This window comes from Atractosteus spatula, chromosome 9 (genome assembly GCF_055471065.1).
Source record: "Atractosteus spatula isolate fAtrSpa1 chromosome 9, fAtrSpa1.hap1, whole genome shotgun sequence".
In the NCBI taxonomy this organism is placed as follows: domain Eukaryota; kingdom Metazoa; phylum Chordata; class Actinopteri; order Semionotiformes; family Lepisosteidae; genus Atractosteus; species Atractosteus spatula.
Window position 1 is genome coordinate 13976772 of NC_142714.1, and position 26817 is coordinate 14003588.

At 39.8% G+C, this 26817-nt stretch overlaps 1 protein-coding gene across 1 annotated transcript; it reads left to right on the plus strand.

Annotated features, from left to right (window-relative positions):
• The first annotated feature begins 144 nt into the window (after positions 1-144).
• Positions 145-25031, plus strand: gpr137c (G protein-coupled receptor 137c). Its single transcript, XM_088926070.1, has 7 exons — positions 145-781; positions 12319-12368; positions 13073-13301; positions 13927-14076; positions 15747-15872; positions 16418-16542; positions 17466-25031. Exons 1-7 carry the CDS (start codon positions 395-397, stop codon positions 17647-17649), a joined length of 1251 nt encoding a protein of 416 aa, XP_088782196.1. The 5' UTR covers positions 145-394; the 3' UTR covers positions 17650-25031.
• The last annotated feature ends 1786 nt before the right edge of the window (positions 25032-26817 follow it).

Sequence of the window (26817 nt, forward strand, 5' to 3'; positions counted from 1 at the left end):
GCCAAAATGGCGTATGCAGTGTAACAGTGTGTTGTGTGTTTCCTATAGGTCGTGGGCGTGCATGTAACCTCAGTCTCGCTCAGCTGATCGCCCCCCCCCCTCACCGAGTCTTTTTTTTTCCCTGAGTTGTTTTTTGCACAGAAGGAGCTGCTTTGCAGAGATTTGGGGGTGTGTGTGTGTGTAGCGGGGCTTTATTTTCCTTAAATCACTCGTTTCCTTTTTTTTTTATTTGTCCCGCTTTTCGTTATGGTGCACAAGTTAGATTGTTGTTCTTTTTAATATACCTAAAACTTGATTTTTTTAAAAAGCGAAGACAATAAAAGAAAGTTCAAGCCTTTTATGTTTTTAAAATTAATCGTTCTGAGTAATTAATAAGAATTTTACGTGAACAGCTATGTTATTAACGGATAACCAGGTCAGTCTGAGCGTTTTTACATCGGTAACGGACACAACGGATGAGCCGATACAAGCCGCAGTTCTTCCTTCTGTAGAGCTGGGACTGACCGTCGTTTATACTATCCTATATTCGCTGCTGTTTGTATTTGTGTACCTGCAACTCTGGCTTATTTTGCACTATGGTCACAAACGGTTCAGCTACCAGAGTGTCTTTCTCTTCTTGTGTTTGCTGTGGTCAGCGCTTAGGACTACATTATTTTCTTTTTACTTCAAGAACGTGGTTCAGGCTAACCAACTGCAGCCTCTGCCTTACTGGCTTTTGTACTGTTTCCCCGTATGTCTACAGTTCTTCACGTTGTGTCTGCTAAATCTTTACTTTGCACAGGTGAGTATCGGTTATTTTCCATTTTGTTACACTTTGTTCTCGGCGCGGAGTGCCGCTACAGATACGAATTGATCTTTTATGGGTTTGTCATCCGTGAACATCAGAAACTATCAGAATTGTGTAGTCCCCACGGTTTCGCCGAGTTGAAATCGCGAGTTTATCGGGTGTTTTTTGCAATAGCGTTGTCATTGTGTGTGTAGCAATTTTTGGACAAATGATAACGGTTTGTTATTACTGGCGTATTTTTAATTATGTTCTGTCCATCTTTTATTATCGTGCGTTTTGTGATTCTGGTGAATGCAGCGGTTAAAAACTGAAGTTCTCCCTACAGCCAGATTCCCTTTTTTTCCTCTCAAGTCATTTGAGCGGTAAGTCAATTGCTAAAAGACAAACTGCTAAAATAAGTATCCATCACTCACTGATCCTGGAAGGTCACTTAAATCAAGATGTTAAACGTTCGCAGATAGTAAATTGTATTATTGTTTCGGCAGCCTTGCTGCGCTCAGGGGGGAAAAAAAACATACAGTGCAACTGAGCTGGGCTTTTCGGTCTCTCAGATCAGAGGCTGTTTCTGGGGCAGCTTCACAGTTTTAGTTTTCAGAGCATCTTAGCTATAGGCCGGTGTGCCGAAAGGAGGATTTTCAGATGTTTGTTGGGTGAGGGGTGGTGTCACGGGATGTCCATTGGACCTAAAGGGTGGAAATTTCTTTGGCATCACCATACAAAACTTCAAAAAAAAAATAACAGCATAAAATAAATCCACACCACAACCATTAACTTTCATTTATCAGGCTGTAGCACAGTTGTCTCTACTCAAGAAAGGGAGAAGGAATAGGTTCTAGTAAATGCTCTGTGGAACTTAATTTTATCCGTTAGGGTTCAGCATGTGCTTTGGTCTGAAATTTTGGCAATCGTACTGCTTTACAAGTTGTGTACTGAAACCCAGTTATCAACAGAGTACAGTTCATCAAAGATTACACAAGGCACTCTCATTAATAATGTATGTGACTTGTTTATCTCTTGTTTTGTGGACATTAATTACTGCACAAATTCATTGATTTTCAATCTTTTTTAATTCTGCTAAAATTACTTATTGGGTTTTGGAATCACCTATCTACTAATGTTCAGTCTAATCACATTTACGTGGCTCCAAATTTCATATTATTGGTATTCAACTGAAATTTGGTTTTAGCCCTACAGGTAGCAATAAACACGACTTAAGGTTAAAGAAGGCAGCAGTATACATGATATCCAGTGTTGCTATTGGATGTCACAAAAACAAATCTGATAATCTGTGATGTTCAAAATTACTCACACCCATCAAACAGTCTGAAAATAAATGTTGTAAATGTGAAGCGGGTTCTGCTTTGTGGTTATCTGGTTTCTGGAAGCTTCTAGATGTCACCTTGAATGTCACAGAGTAGAAAAGCAGGCTGAGCACTGAAGTTATCCAGTCACTAATGGGAATCTTCAGAAAATGAGTGACAATAAGTTAAACATGCTGGTTTCTGGACAGTCCTACCCCGCGTAAAAAGAAGTTAATCTTTCGGTGTTACAGCTGAATGTTCATTTTTATCCCTCCTGTGAAATACAGAACCTGGTGTTTTTGTTAGAACTGAGGAACAAATATATTCCAAATGACGTCAGGGTAATTGATCCAGAAGCCGTTAGTGTTAGGGTTAAGGTACTCAACTTTGCTCCCAAATGGACTTTAAGGCAATCTAATAGTGAAACACGCCCCCCCAAACCTAGTGCCAAATAATCAAGGGAGGCGACTGGTGCAGGCCTCAACCCAGCAGAAGGTTTGTGGTGTGAACAAAAGAAAGCAGTTTGCAAGCCATGTTATCTGAAGGAAATAGAGACGTTCAGCAAAGAGGAATGGTCAAAGATCCCCACCCCCCCCCCCCGTCTGCATTAAAAACATTTAAAAGCCTAGAGGAACCATCTTGGATATATTAATCAAAGAAAAAGGAGGCTCAACACCGTTCTGATTATTGGTGCTTGCTTAGTTCGGAACCTTGTATACGCTTGTTTAGATAAGTATATCTTTTGACAGGATTTAATAGTTTAATACTAATCATCTTACAAATGTTTATTTTCATTTATGCATCATATTCTGAATGTAGACGTCCTTTGTTTTGGCTAAAAACAAATCTCGGTTACTTTGGATTATAAGGGTACCAGTAACCTAATGCTTTTTCAAACGATTAGGACATCACTGTATTAAAACTATATTGCTATTTAAATGTATGGTATATCCAGGCACTCATACTAATTCTGTGCCAAACACAAATAATAGGTCTGTTTAGAATTCAGTTTGCTGAGCTAAGGTTACTGTTGCACCACTCTTCAGATTGTTTGATTGCATGAATTCCATTGGGATGCAAACAAGGAAATGATGACTCCCCGAGAGGAAATAAAAGACTAAGCATTTTTATTTTCTTGTCAGTAATGGTAAATGCATCATATGCTTCATTCCTGCATTTCAATAATAAAAAAGCCGGTACACATTCCTACATTGTTTTTTTTATCCCATTTTTAGGTTGTGACATTGTCATTGACATTTGTAGCCTACCTGCTGGTTACTATGTTCCATCCGATGCAAGTCCCTATACATCGTGGAGTGAAGTTATAATAAAAAGTACACAGAGGCAAATTTGTAATTGGTGTGACTTTGAAGAAACTCTCAAGCTTAGGCTTTTAGCACTGTTTATTTCACAGCACAGTAAAACCACCTGGTGGTTTTCTATAATGTTTACAGCAGTTATTTCTTTCTTTAACAAATGATTAGTTACGGCATCAAGGTGCAAAAAAAGTCAATGTGTGGTCTCTGGCAACATTACCTCAGGCATTATATGCTGCTTTTTGTAGCATGGTTAACTGAAATTGCTATGTACCGACCGCCCTCTATTACTTACCAAGAATATCAGGAACATTTATAAGGATCACGTATAAATTAACTATAGGGACTTTTCTGTATGTTATTCGGTTCTGATAATGTAGTGCAGTGTGTGAATGCTAAGGCCTGCTGGAGCTGGCATTTAAAAGCCTTAGCCAATCAGAAGCGCCTGCAGGAGCATTACATCATCACATTCAGTCCTGTACTATTCTAGGAGCACAAAAGCGGGTGTATAGCATTCAAAAAGAAATTGTTTGCATTCGGGCAATGCGGTAAATTTTATCTGCAACGTTTTCTTTGCGTTTAGTATTAAACATTACATTGTCATTTTGGGGTGATATTGCCGGATCTCTGTTAATAAAATAATGTCTTTCTAACTTTATTTGCCAGTGTGGTAAAGAAATGGTAAAGATTTATCAGAAATACGAAATTATATTTTATTAATAGGGAAGCTTAAATGTCCTTTTGTGTCTGAATGTCAAAATGGTTTTGCCCTGCAAGGTTGAAAGAGCTGATGAGCTGCTGTTCCCTCTCTCTCTCTCAGTACCAATTCAAGCAATGCACCCCCTTATTCATGGCTAAGATAAAGTGTAAATTCTTGCAAAAATTAGCTTGTTCTATCCACAATACTTGAATAATGCCATAATGTTTATACTGTAGCATTCTTCAACCCAAAGCACAGTAAGAAGGGACCCACTTCATCCCTTCTGAAGTGTAGCAACTACTTTTGTCTGCTGGTGGTCCTACTGCTTCAGCACATCAGGTAGAGAAGTGAGAGACTGCCTCACCAGGTGAAATAATGGAGAACTTTAGGTAGGTCAGGTTGTAAAATCCCAGGCTGGGATTTAGCCTTGACAGTAGGGTTAACAGCCCTACTGTAACAGTGCTTTGGGATCTTAAATGACCAGGTAGTTAAGATCTGGTTTGATGCGTCATCTGAAAGATGGCACCTCATACAACACAGTGTCCTCAGTCAGTATATTTGGTTTTGGAAATTCTGGTCCAGAGAAAGGTACCATTTTCAGCCCAATTTACAGCAGCAGTTTGGTTTTCTTTAGGTGTTTTCCATCCCAGTACTGACCAACTAATAAGATTATGAGACCTAACAAGATCAGGTGAGAAGATTCTAATTCAATTGGAAATATAAGTAGCTGTTTTATTATCCTTTTTTAAAGTGTAATTTTGTAAACCCTAAAGTGTAACCAAATCTCCTTGGAAGTTCAGAGGTGTTTTAGAGTGATTTAATTGTAAAATGGAAAAGCTTTTAAAATGGGTTTAGACATGGAGTTAAAAATAGGAACAAGCAACAAAAGGAGATTTCTGAGAAATATTTTCAAGAGGAATTGCAATTTGTTTATTTCGAGGTTAGTAAGAATCGGCATCGATGAGTGCATTTTAAACCACAATGAAAGTAACATGCATAGTAACACGTAAAACCTCCAATTTACATCTCAAAATAGACAAAACTTCCAGGTATGTGCAGTGACATTTTGCCATCATTGTCTGCGATTCAGAATGAGGCAGAACAAAAAATCTGGTGAGGTGAAGCGGCCCTATTACATTGTAAACAAGTAGGCTTGTGCACACATTTCTATTAATCCAGTAGAGAGATTGTTCTTGACTTCAAGTTTTGCCAACAAATACTATTTACTTGTTAATTCTGCATGCAGATCACATTAGAACATTTCTGTGGGGAAATGTTCGCTGAACAACATACTTGTTTGCTCGTACATTACATTAGTAATGACAGTGACTAGTGAGCAGGAAGGGCCGTATTGCAGTTTGTGCAGACTCTCACTCTCACTGTGGCGAGACCAGCGTTTTTTGACATGGCGCCTATACATTACTTTCACAAAGTTCCCAATTTTGTGCTTAATTCGGAATTTGTAGAATTTTGCGATACGCTGAATTTATTTTGTTGCCGAGATTTAATAACCAGTCCAAGAGTTTTTATAGTCAAAGCTGAGGTTTGAAAAAAGTGTAGATCACAGAGCTGTGACATTGAGATAGCATAGTGTTCAACACTTGGTCAGTTAATAAAAAAAAGCTTTGAATATCACCGATCACAATCAGCACTCACTCTTTTATGACTGCATAGTAGGATTTTTCTGAAATCCTGCCAAATTGCAGACTTTACTGGATGATAGTGTGACTCTTTAGCAGCAGAACGTATTGCATCTTTACCTTCTTTTCTATTTTTTTAAGTGGTAAGTTTTTGTGATTATATTCTAATATTTTCATATCCTGTTACAATGTATTCTCTGTGACTCTGTTTTGCTGTCTCACGTTAAGAAGTACAGTATAGTTGACTTTTTAGTCTACCATTACATTATGTGGAGAAATGAGTATTGTAATAACTTCTCCCATCTACTTGGGAATTGGAAGGACAGAAAACTGGCTTTGCATAGCTGAAGGCGAGTGTATCCTTGATATCCTTGCCCCTGGTATTTGTGCTCACCCCCTGAAGTCCTTTCAGAAGCTGTTTTTCTTCAGGGATATTCACCTTGCATACTAAGTAACAGACTGTGCAAAAAAGTACTGTCTCTAATTACAATTTGCTCCAAACAAAGCAGTTGAAAGTTAGCACTGCACAGAGCTAGTATTTGATTATTTAGGCAGTGTTTTCTGGGACTGTGTTTGACTTGCTCCAAGGGGATTAAGGATTCAAACTGAAGAACAACGAGTTTGTATGGATTGATCAACATTCCATGGGAAAAGATAACAGAGCTCTTTTCCACGCATTTTTTTCATGTTTTCTTACAAAAATTGAGATGAACTCATAACTATTGATATGGGGCTTGATGGCTTTCCCTTGTTGGAGGAATGTTGCGTACCATTTGCCTGATTACCACAGTTGAATCGGATCCTCTTTCAAGAGAGGACCTCAAGAAGGGCCTGATTTTCTTACAACACCCCATGTTTAAAATCCCACCCTAGATGTTTCAGCTCTGTATACAAATTTTTCAACCCAAGGAAACTGCTGGCCAGATGAAAGGTTGTGAATTGATACCTGCTTAAACATTTCCTATGGTGCTAAGAAAAATGTCTCTGAATTTCTTTAAAAAAAACTATACATTGATATGTGCTGCATCCAAAACAGGATTCATACTAAAACTGCTTTTTAATTTAAAAAGTATTAACAGATATTGCAATACATCAGTTTAATGTTACAGAAGAAGACATTAGCAGTTTAATCTTTAATGTGTCTTTGTTTATAAGTGACTGATAATACCTAACACAGCAGGGCTTGGGGAGCGTGTACAGTCCTGGTCTTGGAAGACCAATGTGTCTGTAGGTTTCAAGGTCTCTTTAAAGCACCTGATGGGTAGGACGAAGCTGCTAAATATTTTAGTTAAATCAAGTAGTTACTGACTTAGGTTCTTAAAAGATTAATTTTAATGTAAGCTCACAGACCAGGAATGAGCACCCCTGTTGTAAACCAAATTGATCTTATAGTGTAAATTATAGATGCATAATATTCAGATTACGTCACTGGGCTTTTGCAGCAATAAGAAAAATATTATATTTAACTTTAAAACACAAGCACAATAGTGTTTATTACTCTTATTAATTACCTTAATTCACTTGTATCCATCCTGTACTTTAAGCTCTTCCCTTCTATGTATTTTCTTGAATTTAATATTTGTGAAAATATGTAATACAATATGTTCTGAGAAATACTGTTATAGCTGCACTTGGAGTAACACAGACTTCACTGTTTGTTCTAGAAAATAACTAGGTAATCAGGCCAGAGCACTTGAGTATTCAAGTAAGAATTTGGTAAATAGTGTAGGTCTTTTAAATAAACTTGTACTCTTTTTTGTCAAAAAGTGTGCTTTTATATAGTACTTCAAGCTCTAAATTGATTGTGAAACTCTCATCCTATTTCCCAAGGCCTCTGACTTGTACACATTGAAGACAAGGCCGTTGGGCTTTGATACAGTCTTAGGTTGATTTCTCCATACTACGTTAAACAAGGTTTTGCATAACAGTGTCACTCATAGTGTGCGGACGAGTCATCAGCACGATACTGTGAATGTCACGATCATGCCTTAGTCATACGTTTTCTTTCTTTTCCGTTGGGTCTGTGTCTTCCTGAAACAACCGTTAGTATGGGGTTTGATGCCTTTCCCTTGTTGGAGGAATGTTGTGTACTGTTTGCCCGATTACCACAGTTGAATTCCTGGATCCTCTTTCAAGAGAGGACCCTGAAGAGCCTGAGTTTCTTGCAACACCCTGTGTTTCTGCCAGCAACCTAATGCAATTTAAATCTCACATGAAAAAGTTATTCATTTGGTCTCTGGCAGGGAAAGCTGTAATTGATGTAAAAGAAATCATTTTCTCAGACTGGATTACACACAGAGCAGAGTAATTGTTTTGAGCCTGGTGTGAGCTTTGAAGCTTTTTTTATTCTTTTCTGGTAAGTTCAGAAAAAGAAAATGGAGATGCTTTATGCAAATATTGTTTAGCTTCAAGATAATGATGGAAAAATACTGACCTCTGTCATAGTATAAACTAGTTTCTTCTAGGTGATTAGAACTAGCAATATACAGTAGGTAGCTTCTAGAGGAATGCTGAAGTACAAAAGTTCATCCTCTTTTTCTTGGTAATGAAATGTGACTTTGGAATTTTTATAATCTTTTAACATAATGCCTCTTATTTTCAACTTCTCAGAACCAGTTTTTAAAGGAACTGTCTACAGTATTACTGTTTATGATGAAGAACTACACTATATACGTAGTTTCAAGCATATGTTTAAAGGCTTTCGGAGGGACACCAGTCCTTCTTTGTAGTTTCTATTGGTCAGAATTTATAGTTCTCACTTCCTAGAATACAGTGACGATTCTACTGCGAATTATGTAAAGAAACCCCGGCACAGGCATGTTCTGCTCAAGCAAGAGCACAGAAAAACTCTTAGGAGAAATGAAACTGAATGGCCAGCAGTTTACAGCAGTACCATGGTTAAGAAAAGCAGAACCTGAAACTTTCTGCGAGTCTTCCTTCATTGAGGCTCAGGGTTCAAGGTAACCTTGATGGACGAACAAGCTGATGTTAATATCACATGTCTTCACATGTAGATAGTCATATATTTCATGGTTAAAAATAAAAAAAATGCGGTTTAGGTTATTTTGATCAAATTGAGGAAGAGTGAAGGCTGGGTTTGCCTTGGTTGCTCCCTAGTTATGAAAAGCCATTTCCTTTAAAGTGGTATGACGAGGAAGACTTAGAAGGTTTTATATGCTGTACTTCAAGTAAACTGTACTTAAAGTAAACAGGCGTATTGGTATGATAAAGGATCAGATGAACCCATGTGCTGAAACTTGTCTGCTTGTTAATCCGATCCTTATTATGACACCAGTATTCAGTGTGAGGGGGCTGATAATGTGAGTCATGTGTTTACATTTATTCCAAACAAACAGTCCTGTTGTCTGTGTAATACCTAAATTGTGACTTTTTACTGTGAGGCTTCACACATGACCACCTTTGTGTAGGGTTGTGTTGTAGACTTGTAATGAAAGTTGGAGTTAACACATTCATTTTTGTTCTGTTATTTATTTCATTAGTCCTGATTATTATTGGTACAAAAATGTGCAGTGACAATTTAAATGGTTTTATCAAAGCCTTTGACATTTAAAAATGACGCACAGCAAGGAAGTGGTACTTCTGTGCATAGAGTACCCTGTGCCCTGCTGGTAGTTGTCATTTCAGTTCAATTTTCATTCATATTCATGGCTAAATATTACCTGATTTGATGTTAAAACATTTTATAGAAAAGGTGTTTTTTCCATAATTGTTGGCCTTTCTGACTGAGCATACTGTGTAGTTAGGATTGCTGGTCTGGCCATTAGAACTAAATGTCTTAGCCCAAGCTACTCTGATGTCAAATACTGAATGAAGATGTTTTATTTTATTCTTAATTCTATATATCTTTAAGCAGCAAAGTTTTTGTAAACTATTTTTTTTATCTGATCATGTGTGTTGTCCAATGATCCTTAGTGTCCATATCCGAGCTCTTGCCCTCAGTGTGTGTTCTTATTTTGTTGAAAGGTTTTATGCATTAATATTATCTTGGTAAGGGTTCCACTTTAAGTGTAATAAAAAGTTGTACATTTAATGAAGGCAGATGAAACCGAATACAGTTGCTGCTGCGTCCACCTGTGGCCCGTCATGTAAAAAGGGCTGGAGGGCTATGGGTTTAAATCCTGGGTGGCTTCTGTACCCTTGAGCCCAATTCTAAACTCATATTGCTCTAGTTCATACCTATTTGTTGAATAAATGGGCCAAATAGGAAATGAGAAATATACATTTTAAATTTCTCTTGATTTTATCGTGTTCTTCAAGTGCAAGCCTGTTGCACAAAGCACTTCATAAAAAAATCGAATCTTTCTTATTTCAACATTTAAACCTTATTCTGTTCAACTTTTTTGGCATGTTTTCGTACAGTCTCATGACGATGATCATGATGGCTTAAACAAGAAATGCAAATCAGCTTGATATTAACGAAAAATACTTTCATTTCTTAATATGTGTGTCTAATAGCTGTTTAACCAACCTTTGGTTATAGTACAAAAGAACTTTTGTTAAAGTATGAGCCTAAGGACAGCTGTTTTGTACATAAACCACAGCATGCCCAGTCCTGAGTGATGTGCTCCTTTCTGAAGTGAGATCATCAGCAAGTTCAAATATAACAGTGCTCTGCACAGAATCATGAATTATTATAAAGATTGGGCCCCCTCATGGCTGTAAACTGAAAGATAAATAACCATACTTCCATAGTTACCCACTTCCCTGACCTTGAGCACTACTACAATTCATCTGTTTTCAATTTTGAGAGGTGTCTCCGATTTCACGTAGACTAGCCCCCTGAAACCTGGCTGCTGGCTCTGACAAAACTACTGGGTTTAGCAGTTCGAAAGCACACAAGGCAGAATTTGTAACCTGCAGTATTTCCATCTCTTCATGGTCTGCCAGTACTGCTGGAAGTGCCTACAGCAATTCAGAAGTCAAGACCAGGATCACAGTCTTAGTTTCTGCATGCAGTCATGATACAGTACATTCACGTACTGGGTTGTAATAGCCTATCTGTGTACTGAAGCAGTAGCATGGCCTCCTACTGGTCGTGATGTTAAGTGCAAAAAGTTGTGATATGCTGTTGATGTAATCATGAACCATAAGGCACACTTGAGCTGACCATGATGTCCACAAGACTGGCATATTCACGTTTTTCCTAAATGTGAAATGAAACTGTCTTGTAATGTCTGCCTGCATTGGGATTTTCATGAAACATCTAGAAGAATGTGTCATGTTCACTATACTGTTTGTTTTTTGTTTATTTATAAATGCTATTAAATCTTGTGCAATTCTGCTTTCTTGCTTTTGAGAAGAAATGTATAGTATTCTCTCCACAACCAGCAGAGAAAGTTCCAGCATAAACTGCTGCTTCCTCTGTGATTTGTTTCATAAAGATTGTTTTAATTACACCCCACTTTGAGGGAAAACTTGGAATATTCTGAAAGCTCATATTAGGCACATTAATGTAGCAGTTCATGTGACAGTGTACTCCACTGGCCAACACTCAGTAGTCTGAGGTTAAGGAAATCAGCTCACTTTGCTGCTGTAGCAGATCATTAACAGCCAAACTGAAGAAAATCGGTTGCCTCTGCTTTTGAGCGTGTATTGTGCAAAACTTGTTACCAAGGTGGTAAGGAAATCAAGAGGTGAATAAGGGTAAGCAAAGCCTACAAAGGATCAGTGCAGTGGCTGATTTGAATAGAAAAAAACGTTTAAACTTCCACAGAAGGAATTTGGAAATGTTCCTTTATGAAGCCGGGTTTCACCTTGCTTTAGCTTAAAGGTGATCGTCTTTGATGTGACATTGCCATAGAGGAAAAAGACTGCTGCTGCCCTTTGACATGAATGAGTGGAGGTGGCATTTTCAGGTTTCTGTTACTGAGCCCCCAAATTTCCATAGCCTTTGTAGCTTATTATAAGCCCTGGTGAAGCCAAAGGATTTGAGGTACATCCTAGAGTATCATTACTGTTGTCAATACAGTATAGAATGTCAAATCTCTAGTCAATTAGTTTTAGCATTTTGGAGTTTGTAATTTTCTGTTTTGAAAGATGAAGGAGAACAGATGAAAAATGATGTTTCTTTTTTTTACTTCCTGAGGAGCATCACTCCAACTCCCTGGCATCTCTGACCCTTCAGAGGGAACCTCACAAATTGAGAGACAGTTCTGTAAAAATATTCCGATAGAAAAAAAAAGGTTTTTGCTGGCCCATCTCCAAGTTCGAAGATTTAGCTGAGAGTGTTCTCTTTCAGGGTAGATTGCTTCTAGGTGTTCACCGATTGCACTTATTTTTGCAGTGTGTAATGCTGTCCATGGTAGAGTGCCAACACAGTGGTGACAGTAGAGAGGTGGACCTTGGGGTCTATGGGGAGTAAGTTAAGGCTCCTCCTGGTGGTAGAAAGTGATCATTCCTACAACATGCTATTCAGAATCCCACATGGAGACCCTGTTCAGCTTAGGATTTGTCACAGGAATAATCTAAGAAAAGTCTTTGTACAGTCCTGTTCTCAGCCAGTCAGCAGTAATAACATTGCTAATTGTTCTTTCTTCACTTCTCTCATCCTCAGGTAATGTTTAAAGCCAAAGCTAAGTATTCCCCAGAACTCAACAAATACAAGTAAGCACTTTACTATGTTGTTTTTCTTACCATTGTCGACTCTGTGATTTGCAAAGTCTCTGCTGTCTAACGAACTCAAGGCTCTTCAGGGGCTTCTTCATAATGACACCACATGGAACTCCCTCCTTCTCTTTATTGACCTTAGTTACTGTATCTTAGTGGTTATTTTACACAGTTCATCCTGGTAATATTACATCTGTTTTGTATGTAGAATTGTTCTCTGGCATTCTTATGAATCTGTTTAAAATCCATTTCATTCATTAATGGCGCCACATTGTACATTTAGTCATTGTCCCCTTCAAACATTAAAGGACTACAGAAGAGGTTTGAGTGGGGAGCTGTGCCAGCACACAGGCTTTCTAATTGGCTCTTTCTCAACTTCCCATCATGCCATTCTCACCTGCTCTGACCTCTGTTCTCCTGTGGTTTACTGTATGTCAGTGCTACCTTCCTCTCCCTCCCTCACATCTGAAAAAGTCTCAACCTTAACCTCATTGTAGACTGCATCATATTCTGTAAATGTTTAATCTATTTTGTGTAGAAGAATTTCATTTAAAAGAATTAATTTTACTTGTGGTCTGGTCATTGATATGGCAGTTATAAAAAGCGAAATGATTTGATTTTTCGTGACCTGTGAGAATCTCTCCTATGACACTCATCTGTGAGAGTGAGCAGTGCTGACCTGCGGTATGTGACTCTCCCAGGGTGCCACTGCGGCTGGCCTTCCTGTTTGTCAGCCTGTTCTTCCTGGTGGTCAACGTGACGTGTGCTATGCTGGTACAGGGCAGTGTGTCAGAGGGTCAGCTGAAACACACCGTGCTGGTGCGGGTGCTCATCAATGACAGCCTCTTTGTGCTCTGTGCTATCTCGCTGGCTGTCTGCATCTTCAGAATTGCCAAGATGTCCTCTGCCAACGTCTACCTCGAGTCCAAGGTAAGTAAGCAGTAGTAGGATATTTAATTACTTTGTTATTAATATTTAATTAATCTGTTTTAACAGTTGCAACTAAAATGCAAAAAAAAGGGTCAGAGGTTACAAAGATCATTGTCGCATATAGTTGCCATTTTAGCCTCCTGCCTAATCTATAGGGTTCATTTTAGCCCCTGCATGTGGCATCAGTGTCTTATGTTAGAGAAAATTGGCTTCAGTGTGGTAAGTGTTCTAAGTTTAATCTAAGAGAAGTCTCCAGCTCTGGTCCATGAGAACCCAGATCCAGTGATTCTCAAGTCTTGTAAGTTATTGATAAATAAGCAAGTTATTTGCCCCCTGGTGTAAAAATGACAACATTCTGAAAGTTATGGAACTGTAAATGCTTTGATCAACAATAAATGCTCAGTGGATATAAAGATATGGTTGTGGTTCTAAGTGGTTTGCAGAAGTGGAATCTATCCTCTAAACCTCCTACAAATGATGTCTTATTCAATGGGAATTGTTTGAAAGAAACTGGATATATACTAGTATATATACTAGTCGTAGCTAGTAGTTATTTCGAGTCTGAAGACAGTACAATGTTTACTGCACTGTTAAAGTAATCATGGGCATTTTTCTCTCTCTGCAGGGCACGTCTGTATGCCAGGCGACTGCTATTGGGGCTGTAGTGATTTTGCTGTACACCTCCAGGGCCTGTTACAACCTGGTGGTGGTGGCCCTTTCTCCAGAGGACCGACCGAGCTCTTTCAATTATGGCTGGTACAATGTGTCCGATCAGGTGAGGAATGGGCTGGTGTTGCCACTGGTGCTGACATTCATTCAATGAGGGTGGCAGATGTTTTAGAGCCACTATTCTGTGATGTGTGCAAAGGATCGTGGCCCTTGAGTAAACTTACCGGAAATATAGCGGATACCAGATCATGAAAAATCTCATTATAAGGGAGTAAGACAAGTGATGGAAAAAAAAACTGTAAGCCTCATGTGTGATATGATAAATGTATAGCTAGACCCAGATGGTTCATCAGGCTGAGCTACAGCCTTAAGTCTTGATTTTTTTTTGCTCACAATCCCGTGAAGATTCTTATCAGTCTCAGAGCCACATGCCTTTTTGCCCAAAGAATGTGGAAATGGGTCTTCACAAAAGTTTAAATGGTGACTAATCCTACTATATAAGCTGCAGTCAGACCTGAAAACGTTTGTCTGAGTATGAGATAGTACAGAAAAACAAGTATTTGCAGAGTAAAGTCATATAAAAGATGTTATATTTTGGAGATATGGGGCAGATAAAGACCACATAAATGATTTCAATAATATGACTTTCTCACCCCAGTCTGATAGTTTTCTCACTCACAACCGGATAGTCTTTCAAAGTCTGCAGCAGATTATAAATGTGAAGAAATGTAATACTTATTGAAAAATGGACAGAAAAGGACACGGTTTCACCAGTCTATTTTATAGGTGCTGATTACTTAATGATAATTGTTCCTGGCCAGGTTAACAGCTGTGGAGTTAAGCACAGCTGACAACACACCTGTTGTGCTAACATTACTACTAGGGATTGTATCCATGTAAGTTCTAATGAGAGTTCCATAATGACATAAAACCATCAGTAAACCATGGTGCCCTAGATAAATAACTAAATCAGTTTGTGTGTTGGTGAAGTTTTAAGGGAATCTTTCTTCATTAATTAATAATGGACCTTTTATATGGCGTTTGTGATCACACATCCTGTGTGCATTTAAAATCACAGCGCAAACAGCAGTGATCCCTCTATCTCCTGTAGTGATCTTGAGAGTTTGATTTAGGTTTTCTCAGCACTGGGAGTACAGGGATGTTATGCAAAGCTTTACAAGCTTAGTTCCTTATTGGATTGCAGTTATGCTGGGTATTTGTCAAAAATGTCTACATTGAGAGCATAAAGTCACTTAGAGCAACATACTTGCTCTAATATATATTATATATAATATATATTAGAGCAACATACTTGCTCTAATATATATTATATATAATATATATGGAAGCATCAGTGTCTTAATAATTTCTTAAAAAGTCTTTCCAAATAAACCATAAAGAAAATCCATTTTCATTAAAGTAAATTTTAAATGTATTAGGATCTTTACGTTTCTTTGTTTTCACCACCATGTACTTCACCAACAAATCGAATTCAATCAACAACAAATTCAATCTAATACACTGGTAGCTGTGCCACTATGATGCTTTTTCCAAAACAGTCCATTTCAAAGTGTTTAGGATATTTTCCATACTCTAAATCTCTGGAAGTAAAAAAAAAAAGTCTGTTTCTATAAACAGTGCCTCCTTTGTAACAGCGCTGTAGGCTGTAGTCGCTCTGACCTAGATTGGGTTTGGCCTCCGAGTGTAGCAGCCATGAGCGGGGGCTTCCCTGAGCTCACATGTGCCACTGAGCCGGCTCTGTGCTCGCATTTCCAGGCTGACGTGGAGAAGATCAACGGGGAGGCCTACATAGTGTTTGGGATTATCCTGTTCTTCTGGGAGCTCCTGCCCACCACTCTGGTGGTGGTGTTCTTCAGAGTACAGCGGCCCAACCAGAACCTGGTAAGAGAGAGGCTTCCCCTCCCTCAGCCTCCTTGCCGGCACCACAGTTTATAGCTGTGAGTTTGATAGCCCATATCATTGAAATAGATGAATTTCATCAGTCTCATGGACGCCCATCTTGTCTGTAAAAGGAAAGATTGCTTTCTTCATATCTGACAATTGAAGAAGGGGCTCAGGAACAAATCTTCATCCAGACTGCTTCAGGGCTGCAGCAGGCAATCCCAGCCATTTCAGGATTTGAGGCTCAGCCTAAACTTTCCTAACGTTCCAACAGGTCCAGTTCATAAATTCCTTTATGGGTTGGGAATGTAAAAATACCACAGCTGATTTTTGTTCATTAGTTAAAAAATCGAAAAGTATGCAGTCAGCTGGGAATACAGATATATCTGAATTAAGATTTCAAAAACTGTACAGTCCTGGGAAAAATAGAATACGAGTGCGAAGGTTGTTTTGCTGTTAAAATGTGATAACCCTGATTGATCTACTACTTACCTGCTACTGTGCATTTCCTGTTTTGTTGTTCTGAATATGTGCGTGTTTGTCAGGCTCCAGGGGGCATGATAAACAGCCACAGCTTCAGCTCCAGGGCCTATTTCTTTGATAACCCCCGGCGCTACGACAGTGATGATGATCTGTCCCGCAGCCTCGGCTCTCGAGGGGAGAGGAGCAGGTAGGCAGGAAGTATCACTCTTCTTTTACATGGGTACAGCTCCCTCAAAGCCAAAGCAATGCTATCTGTAGGTATCCAAAGGTACAAGTGAACAAGCATGTTAATTACAATCATAAAAATTTCTTACACTTATATAGCTCTTTTCTGGACACTTCACTCAAAGTGCTTTACAAGTAATGGGGACTCCCCTCCACCACCACCAGTGTGCAGCCCCACCTGGATGATGCGACGGCAGCCATAGTGCGCCAATACACTCACCACACACCAGCTACCAGTGGGGAGGAGAGCACAGTCATGGAGCCAGTTCAGAGATGGAGATTATTAGGAGGCCATGATTGGTAAAGGCTAGGGGGGATTTGACGCCGGGGTAACGCCCCTACTCTTTTCGAGAAATACCCTGAGATTTTTAATGACCACAGAGAGTCAGGATCTCGGTTTTACCTCTTATCTGCCTTTCTCATCTGCCTTTTTACAGTATAGTGTCCCAGTCACTGTGCTGGGGCATTTGAACCCCAGTATAGGCCGCAGACTCCAGGGTGAGCAACTGGCCCCACTGACACCTCTTCTAGCAGCAACCTTAGTTTTACCCAGGAAGTTTCCCATCCAGGTACTGGCCAGGCTCACACTTGCTGAGCTTCAGTGAGTTGCCAGTTGTGAGTGGCAGGGAGATTATGCTACATACCGTAAATCAACCTCTTTAGCAAGAGCTGTTCTTCAATTCAAAGGCCGAATTTATTGAAAGTGTTATTTTGGAGCGGTACACACTACACATCTGAAGAAATTGGAGGTGCAATTTTCTTTTATGATTCTTTTGCAAGTCCTCCTGCCGTTCACCTGTAGTAGCTTGACCCGTGCCGTGCTGAGGTGACCGCGCTGTTTCGGGGCTGTGCTCACCCCCTGCTGGTTTCTTCGCTTTGCCGCAGCATCCTGTCCTCCACGCCGCAGGCCGGACCCAGCTGGTACGGGACGATCCGGAGGAACGGCAGCTTGACCGTGGTGCCGCACCTGCTCAACGGGCCCCCCACCGCCACCGCACCCCTGCTCTTGGTTTATGGCAATATCCAGACCAGCCAGCACCACAACTACTACTCCACCCCACAGAACTAGCTTTCTGCCTGGGAAGAACACGCCGCCCTGCTGGATCGCCGCTGCACTCTATATTTCCCACCAGCACATGCCCAGCGAAGGTAACTCCCCACTCTGCAGATTTCTGACACCTTTCGTCTGACCTGGCAGCTCTCGAAAGCGTCTTGAAGCTCTGGGGGCTTAGCCAAGTGGGGCCGTCGGGATCGACTGCAGATGGCTTGGCTCCTTGAGGGCTTAACTGGGTTATTTCTTTTGCTTTCCTTACGATCTAGTAATTTATAATAGTCCAGAGTGGTTACGGGGGTGTGGAGAGAATAGAAGGAATTTCTTGTTTGCTCAAGCGTATGAAAATGTTAACTCTGCAGGTTATGGGTTTCGTACAAAAAGCAAGTATTTGAAAACAGCACCTTGTTTTCCCCTGTCAGGGACTTTACTGGATAATGAACTGAGGGATGGAGGTCTTGCTGTTTCTTATCCTTCTTTCCCCACAAACATTTTGTCCATGGGTCTGTCTTTGTGGTTTAATATTTTGGTAATTTTGGAGTTGCATAGGCAGCATCTGGCCCCAGAGCTTCCTATGCATACAGACACATAGACACACTTTTATAAGCTGGGATGCGATTTTTGCACTTCAATCCTGCACATTACCATTCTGATCAAACAGCTTCCTTCCTGAATGTAAGGCACCTTTTCTGCTGATTACGGATAGCAGAGCTCTGGTGAGGGGGTTTCTGGGCTAGTGATGGCAAGAACAAGGAATGCCACAGTGCTGACAGCAGATGGACTGGCAAAGCAGCCTGAGCTTCCTGTTTTACTGGGACTGGTGAGCGCAAAGAAAAAAACCAGAGGAAAGCCACTTCTGCCAAAGAGCCCAAGGTTGCAACTGGAAATGGGCTGAAGCTTGGAGGTCATCTCAATAAGCTCCCTCACAGAAGAAACTGCACAGAATCTGGTCACAGTGTTCTCTTGAGAGCCCAATTTACACTGACCATAAGGTGTATTGGACATTTCCCTATTCAGTTCGGAGAATTTTCACTCATGAGAAAGTGTACTGGCAGTTTGAGGAGAGTATTTCAACTGAATGAATGTATCCTAACGGATCGCCTTTAAACAAGTGATCTGATGCGTAGTAGAGGGTGCTCTGTTACACCTTTGGTACTGTGAGACATAACAATCCTTTCTAGCAATTACATGTTATCATTCCTAAAAGACCCCCACTCCTTTGGGTTTATCTCAACTTAGATGTACTTTAATATAAAGGACTTTCAATTAATACAGTGACTATGGGACACCATCTTCTAGTATATATCTCTTGTATGTGTCAAAAATATCTAGCCTGTTTATACAGTAGTTTACAGCATTGAGCTCATCACAATCTCAACACCTGAAATTGTGCCATTGCTTCACATACATGTCTTTATAAACTGATGCACTAAATTATGTATATATTGCAAACCATAGTAAGCTGTATTGTATCCTTGGTTCTGTATGACTTTCTTCCTTTTGTTCATTAGAACTGATTCACACTGCTAGGTACGGATTTGCACTGCAATAGTTCAGAATGAGCAAAACGGTACAATAGCTTAATGAAGCAGGCCCACCATTGAGTGGGGCATCTTTTTTTACTCAATTGGAAGCAACGGCCTGTGGGAAGTGTTTTTTGTCAGGGTTTAGGAATTGTATGTTTCATGTTGATCGTTGATTTCAGCTGCATGCTACTGGACAGTGTTTACAACATGCAGTGATATACAAGAATTGTGATATAGGCAAAAGGTTTTGTATTTTTGTAAAATGTTGTACTGACACTGCATAGGTTTTTCTATCTTATGGAGGAGGGCTGAGGCACAATACATCAGTTCTTGTAGGGAAAAGATAAATGCTTTCTCTGGTCAAATGCAATCTTTAGTATTTTATCTTTTTTATTTCCTTGCCATTTTGTGCATTGTCATTCATATATCACTGTTAATTCAATTTACTGACTTATTGGCTGTTGCAGACTTTTAACAATTGTTCTGAGGTACCTTTCTTTTGCCATTCTTTTAAATAACTGAGTTGAAATGTGAGGCCACAGACCTAAAATTCCTAGAACCTTCCACAAGCCCTTTGAAGTGAAATGGTCAAATAGGATGATTAAAACCTTGCATGCAGTGTTATTAAATGGGCTAGTCACCTGTTTCTTGTGTTCAGAAACTAAAATGTATCTGTTTGATCTTCTGTGATTATGAAAACTAGACCTGCTTCTACTTGTTTTTTTGTGAAAAACCTTTTTTTTCCCCCTCAAACTAAGGACCTATAAGGACAAGTAGAAGACGGTATTACCTTTTTGAAGGATGTTGGAAGTTTGGGGTTAGCTAAAGTTGAAGTTGGCACAGCTCCACTGTGGAAACCAAAGTAATCTAGCATTCGGAGTAGCGACATACTTAATCACAAGTGGACAGTTGTGTAAGTGGACTTCACATGAGAAGCCAATGAGTGAAGGGCATAGGGGCTACTTTGCCATCACCTCTCTCTCAGGGCAGTGCGGAGACACATCAGCTATTCTGTAACCTGCTCCCTGACCACATGTGCTCATTTCCACATCCAGGGGCATACAATCAGTACTCTTCTTGAGCAATAATACTGTACATTCCCTATATAGGAAGAATATTTTTTAGGCTGTTTCAGCTTCACTGTGTGCAAGGTAAGGAAAATTAATTGCTGTCAAATTGTGGCTAGGCAAGGTTAGCTCATTAAAAGCAGCAGACCTCATAGTCATGTTTCTCAAGGATGGCAAGAAAAGGTATAGGGGCAGCTTGCTCTTTTTTCATTTCTTTGTTTCACTGGCAGGGAGAGGTGCTCTTCTTGTCAAATCTGAATATGCATTTTCCCAGAGAAAGCTCAAGTGAGTTTTGTCTAGATCTGTATGAATGACTGATGTCCCTGATTGATCGTCTGCTAAAAGCACACTATCCATCTGTGTGGACAAGGTCAAATTAATCCAAACAGATCTAGGAAATTTAGTTTAAATTTTCTTTTCAAATTTCATTCTTTGTTACATCCTGGGCAAATCACATTAGATGAAGTAACTCTTTCACTCTGGAATATCCTTTTTTTAATTGAAACCTTATTCGTTATTTAAATAAAACTTTTTTCAGCGGATGTTTCCTCTGTTGATCAGATGGGTGCATCTCACTGCGTGATGCACTTAATATGAACTTTAAATCAAACCTTTTGAGATAATGATCCACTTTGCTGTGCAGAATGGGACATTGGCGTTTTCTCGACTGTCATAGCAGCTTTCTGCCTTCAGAATGGAGGCATAAGTTATTTGCACCCTGTATGTGATACCTGCATTTGTGTGAACACTTTCAGAAGGCTTTTAGTTTGAAGAGTGAGAGCACCCTGTTATTCCATGCAGTTTCTTTCATGTCTGATGCTTTCTTTTTCCCGCAGTTATGATGCTACCCCCACTCATAAACAGATGTGCCCTTATGATGACTTTTTGTGAAGCGTTTTGTTAACAATACAGGATCGGTTTAACTCTCCTCTTTATGTAGACCATACCATTGAGACATTTCTTGAAAGATTGCATTTCAGCCTTGGTTGAAATCTTTGGATTTGAGGGCCGGTATATTCAAGCAAACATACAGTTTTGTCTCTGGGTAGTCAGTGGGAATCACAAGCATGTTTTCACTCTTTCTAAATTAGACATTAGGATTTGAAATGTAACAGGATCTTTACATGCTTGCTGGAAAGCAAAACTCCATAGCCTGATTTGTGCTGAGAGGAAGCAGACAAAGAGCTTTTCTCTTTCTTTTTAAAGGGACTTCGATATCGGCTGGATTCCATTATTGCTTGAAATGTAATGAACCACATCTGTTGACATGAATGGAAGTAAGAGTTGTGGTGTGCAGCTGTGACATGTTGCCATGTAATTGTGCTCTAGATGTAATGAGAACCCACATTATTACATTCCTTAGGTATACAACCTGGATATCGTCTTCCTACAGTATCCAGTGTAGGGTTTTTGGCATTAGATACTATTTGCGTAGCTCAGTAGTGAACAACAAACTGAGCCCACTCAAAAGAAAATATTTTATTAAAATGTAAGACTACACTTGTGCATTTTACCCTTGCTTTAAAACTGGCACTACTTTTGCATTTACCATTTAGTCTAAAGCCAATTTAAAATTGGTAGGTTCTACAGTGAGGGTGGTTTTGTAATCATTAAATTGTTAGTGTGCAGTGTGTTAGTGTTTACTCTTGGCTCCTGTTCTGTTGGTTTCGTTTTCCTGTCACTCTACATTTCAGAACGTGGGGGTGCTCCTGAGTGCCTCAACTGGTTAAGGCGCTTGCCAAGCACAGGTTAACTTGTGTGATCAGGGCTTTGAGCCTGGGTCGTGTCTCTAGCTGACCATGACTTCGCTGTGACCTGGCAGTCAAACGGAGGCACACAGTTGAGCCCAGGATTGTCTCAGCTCTCTGTAACGCCTGTGCCCTCCCAGTCCCTTATGGGCATGCCGTGCTGTCGGTGAAAGACAATGGGCTCTGAACCTCAGGCACGGGACCATGTTGCCTGTGGCCTATTCAAAGAGGAGTGTAAAAGCTGGCTGGTCGGAGGAGTTGGCCTACATTTCCTCATTCAGCCCTGTGCGAGACCATGGATATCATACCTCATAGCTAAGATGAAAAACATACTTTGGCTGTTCTAAATGGGGTTGGCATAACACAAATACTTGGCGAGTTTAAAAAAAACATTTTTTTTTAATAGTTGTGTGAATGTCAGAAACTCTGGGCAGTATGAAACCTTCTCCAACTTCAGTAAATAGCTACATGCCTTCTTTATCTTACAATCCAATGTCAGTTATGACTGGTCTATAAATTTATTATTTGCACTCCGTTTATGCTCTTGTATCTCTTTTACTGAACGCAAACATGGTAGATTACAACTGGAGTACATTTGCTGGCTTTGTTCACAGCTGTGCTGCACAAGGAGAGACAGTGAGTTTTACTTTTGGGAAGCTAGTTTTTTTTCCAAAGGAAAGCTTACTATCCCCTCTGCTTGTATTCCCCTTTGCAGATTGTTCACTTAAACCGCACCCACTAACCCACATTTGGTTCACTTGTACTGTGATTTTGTGAATGAAGGGGATAGGTCAACAATAGGTGGGTAGAAAATTAAGATCAGGACACTTTGCATTCTGTTCAAACTTAAATTGGTTCTTATTCCTATACATCCTGACATGCTCTTGTGATCTCAGTAGAATTACATTCACCAGGGCTTCTTCTAACATTGCAATGTTTACATTTTTCGTTTTACTTTGTTTTTTGTTTAGTTCTTAGAATGTTGAAGTTTTGTAGCCAACTAAGGAAAGTTCAGAAGGCCAAATAAGAAAAAAAAAAAGATGGCTCAACCATCGAGCACTTTTTTTTCCCTGTATTTAGGACAAAGTGTCCATTATCATTAAAGGCAGCTTGTTTATAGTCAATGGAAACTAGTCAGATTGCTTTTAAGGCTGGACTAATTGGGCCTGGCACCAAGAATTTCACCGAGGTGGGGAGCACTTTGTGGTATGTGAGGGGGCTTGTCTACATTACATATATCAGATAAATGCATGCCCATTGAATGCCCATATATACGAATATAATGGGAAATTTACATCATTAGTTCAATATCCAATAGTATCCAAGAAATTTCAGTACTGGATAAATAACACATTGATGGCAAGACTTAAATGCAAAATATATTCAATTAATAAGCATTCCATGAAGAAAATGTCCTCAGTAAAGAGTCAGTCTTTGCTTTTGATTTACATGTTTTATTACTATTGTTTTTCCACTTGCCACAGAATGTCCTAGTCAAATGCAGTCGGAGGCCGGCTGTGTGAGGCGCACATTGTGGTTGTGAGGCATTGTCGTTCTCTGTTTTTTCGTACATAGCCCAAAAGTTAAAGCTGATCACAGAACTGTCTTCATTTTCAGGACGGACTGGGTAGTCTGCATCTCATTTTCGTGTCCTTTCATCTGCTTCTGAAGACACAAATGCTCAGCTCAAAGTTCAGATTTGTACACCTCCTTGTTAATTTAAAAGCTGATGTTGGGCAAGATGGAGTAAATTTGGGCTACTGGGCTCAGAAGTCTGTAGTGCAGCAATACAGTATTTTGTTTATTAAAACAAGCTGAGAGTTTTAAAGAGAGCATTGTGATCACCACAGTAGCTTCTCACGTTCACATTCAGCCCTTCGTACTTTTCTTTCATTCCAAACAGCCATGCAGTGTGTGTCCATTCCTTAATGCACATTTAAGCCTTTACTGATTTCAAGGGCATGCTTCCAATCACAATATCCAGTATCCGTAAAGGCAAAATCAGGGTTACATGTTATAGATCCAGGTTTTTTGAATGGAAAAAAGAATCAAGATTAAAGGTGTACTCTAATCATTCTTTGTTACACCATGCTGGATTAAACAATCTTTTTTTTTTACTAAGTGACAGAAGCATCTTCAGGCCTGGCTGAGCTAGGTTGCCTTTATCTTAATCATCCAGAGTGGTTGTAGCTACAGTGGCCTGCCAGTTGTTAGGTGAGAGTGTTTCATTTAGAATTTTATTCCATATCATTTATCTCTACTGCAGATTAATTGGAATAGGCTTGTTTATATTTAAACACTTCCTGATTCCCATTATTCCAGATGTAGATAATGTGGGATCATATCCCATTTGTATTGACTGGACTACACAAACCCTGCCCCCTGCTCCACTTTCTCCAGGTGTTGATGTAAGAGAACATTGTAGGAACCTGAAGGGGGTTACTCAGCTGTAGATATTTTGGGAATTGCACAATTATTGAAGCATTCACCTTCTTCATTACATGTACAAACTTGACTGAAATGCCCTGAACAAGCTTCAATTTAATTGGCATAATTAAAGTTTATCAAGGCTGAGAAGAATGACATGGTGTGCTCAGCAGGTTGGTCTTGGATAGATATTTCCCTTCTGGATTCTCTTAGGTGGCATCAGTGCTGGGGCAAGTTCTGCTTAGAAGCATTAGTTAAGTGGCAGCTAACACTACACAGGAATAACTGATTTCTGCTGCTTGGTTTGAGTACCATTCCTTGGTTTCCCCGCATGCTTATCTGAAAACATACAAGCATTGCTGTCAGTACAAGTACATTTCCAAACATGTACAGTTAAAACTGAAAATATCTATTTCAAAATATGTGAACGTTACAAGTATTGTATTTTTGCTGTTAATTTGTTTCTGTGAAGGTGTTGTGTTTCAGCTTTTTCTTCTGATAGCCAGTTATTAGCCTTTTTTTTTTTTACCATTTGTGGCCAATGAATGTAACAGGGTTTATCCATATTTCTTAGTTCACTAAAGCTGTCCGCAAAGCACTACCATGTTTAAATAAAGTTTTATTGCACTGTTTTAAAAGGGTGTGTGTCTCTTTGGACAATTCCTGATGAGTTGAGGAAATTGCTTCAAGGCCTGGGAGTTATAGATAAAATGAGCTGCTGCTTTCCTTCAGACATGCTTAATATGTAAATCAGGTAGTAAAAGGAGTACTTGCAGTTTCATTACCTAAACAACTATGGAAATACAATGGGGCAGAATGTGTCCTTTCAATTTCAAGTCAAAAAGCAAGCACCGACTTCTGAAACTGATTTGGTATCCCAAAGGTTCAGCAAGCTCTTGACTATATTAGGACTGTGATGGAGAGGCCTGCCAAGTGGCTGAATGCTTTAAGACTGACAGTAGTTCATGCTGTTGAAGGTGGATTCCTGTCAGCTGTAGACTGACTGCGATTCTCCAAGGGATAGTAAATTATTGACTGAGCTCTGCCTGGCATCAGGTTGAATTAGGCAGCCAGGGCTGTCTGACCTCTGTGGCCTCCTAAAACCTTGCCAGCATGAAGTGCCGTCTTTGAGGGATGCACCTCTCCTCCACTCAGTCACTCATGGGTCTACCCTTCACCTCATAGGGTTTATAGCTGCAAGACAAGATCAATTGCAAGACGAATTGGCTGTTCCCCAGGGGGAGTGCAATGTAGCCTTTCTGACTTAAAATACTGAAAGCAGAAGCCATGTCTCTTTTTAATCAGCACTGTTTGAGTTAAAACTCTCAAATACCGAATCTCCTCCACTACAAAAAAAGTCTTGTTTGTCAGATTAAATTGCAATTCTGTTTCTTGGCTGACCTTTAGCTCCAATTGAGCTTCTAGAACTTGCATCGTATTGAATTTAGACCCCCCCACACACAGTTCACAATGAGCATTGAGGACTCTTTATAGCAATTACCAAGACCTATTTCAGATTGGCATAGCAACTGTAGTTTATGAAAATGTGAAGCTGCTACTTACAGTGGTGTGAAAAAGTGTTTGCCCCCTTCCTGATTTCTTATTTTTTTGCATGTTTGTCACACTGAAATGTTTCAGATCATCAAACAAGTAAACACAAAATGCAGTTTTTAAATGAAGGTTTTTATTATTAAGGGAAAAAAAAATCCAAACCTACATGGCCCTGTGTGAAAAAGTGATTGCCCCCCCTGTTAAAACATAAATCAACTGTGGTTTATCACATCTTTGGAAAGCTGAGTTCAATTTCTCTAGCCACACCCAGGCCTGATTACTGCCACACCTGTTCTCAATCAAGAAATCACTTAAATAGGACCTGCCCAACAAAGTGAAGTAGACCAAAAGATCCTCAAAAGCTAGACGACATGCTGCGATCCAAAGAAATTCAGGAACAAATGAGAAACAGTAATTGAGATTTATCAGTCTGGAAAAGGTTATAAAGCCATTTCTAAAGCTTTGGGACTTGAGCGAACCACAGTGAGAGCCATTATCCACAAATGGCGAAAACATGGAACAGTGGTGAACCTTCCCAGTAGTGGCCGGCCAACCAAAATTACCCCAAGAGCGCAGCGACGACTCATCCAAGAGGTCAGAAAAAAAACCCACAACAACATCCAAAGAACTGCAGGCTTCACTTGCCTCAGTTAAGGTCAGTGTTCATGACTCCACCATAAAAAAAGAGACTGGGCAAAAATGGCCTGCATGGCAGAGTTCCAAGACGAAAACCACTGCTGAGGAAAAAGAACATAAAGGCTCGTCTCAGTTTTGCCAGAAAACATCTTGATGATCCCCAAGACTTTTGGGAAAATACTCTGTGGACTGACGAGACAAAAGTTGAACTTTTTGGAAGGTGTGTGTCCC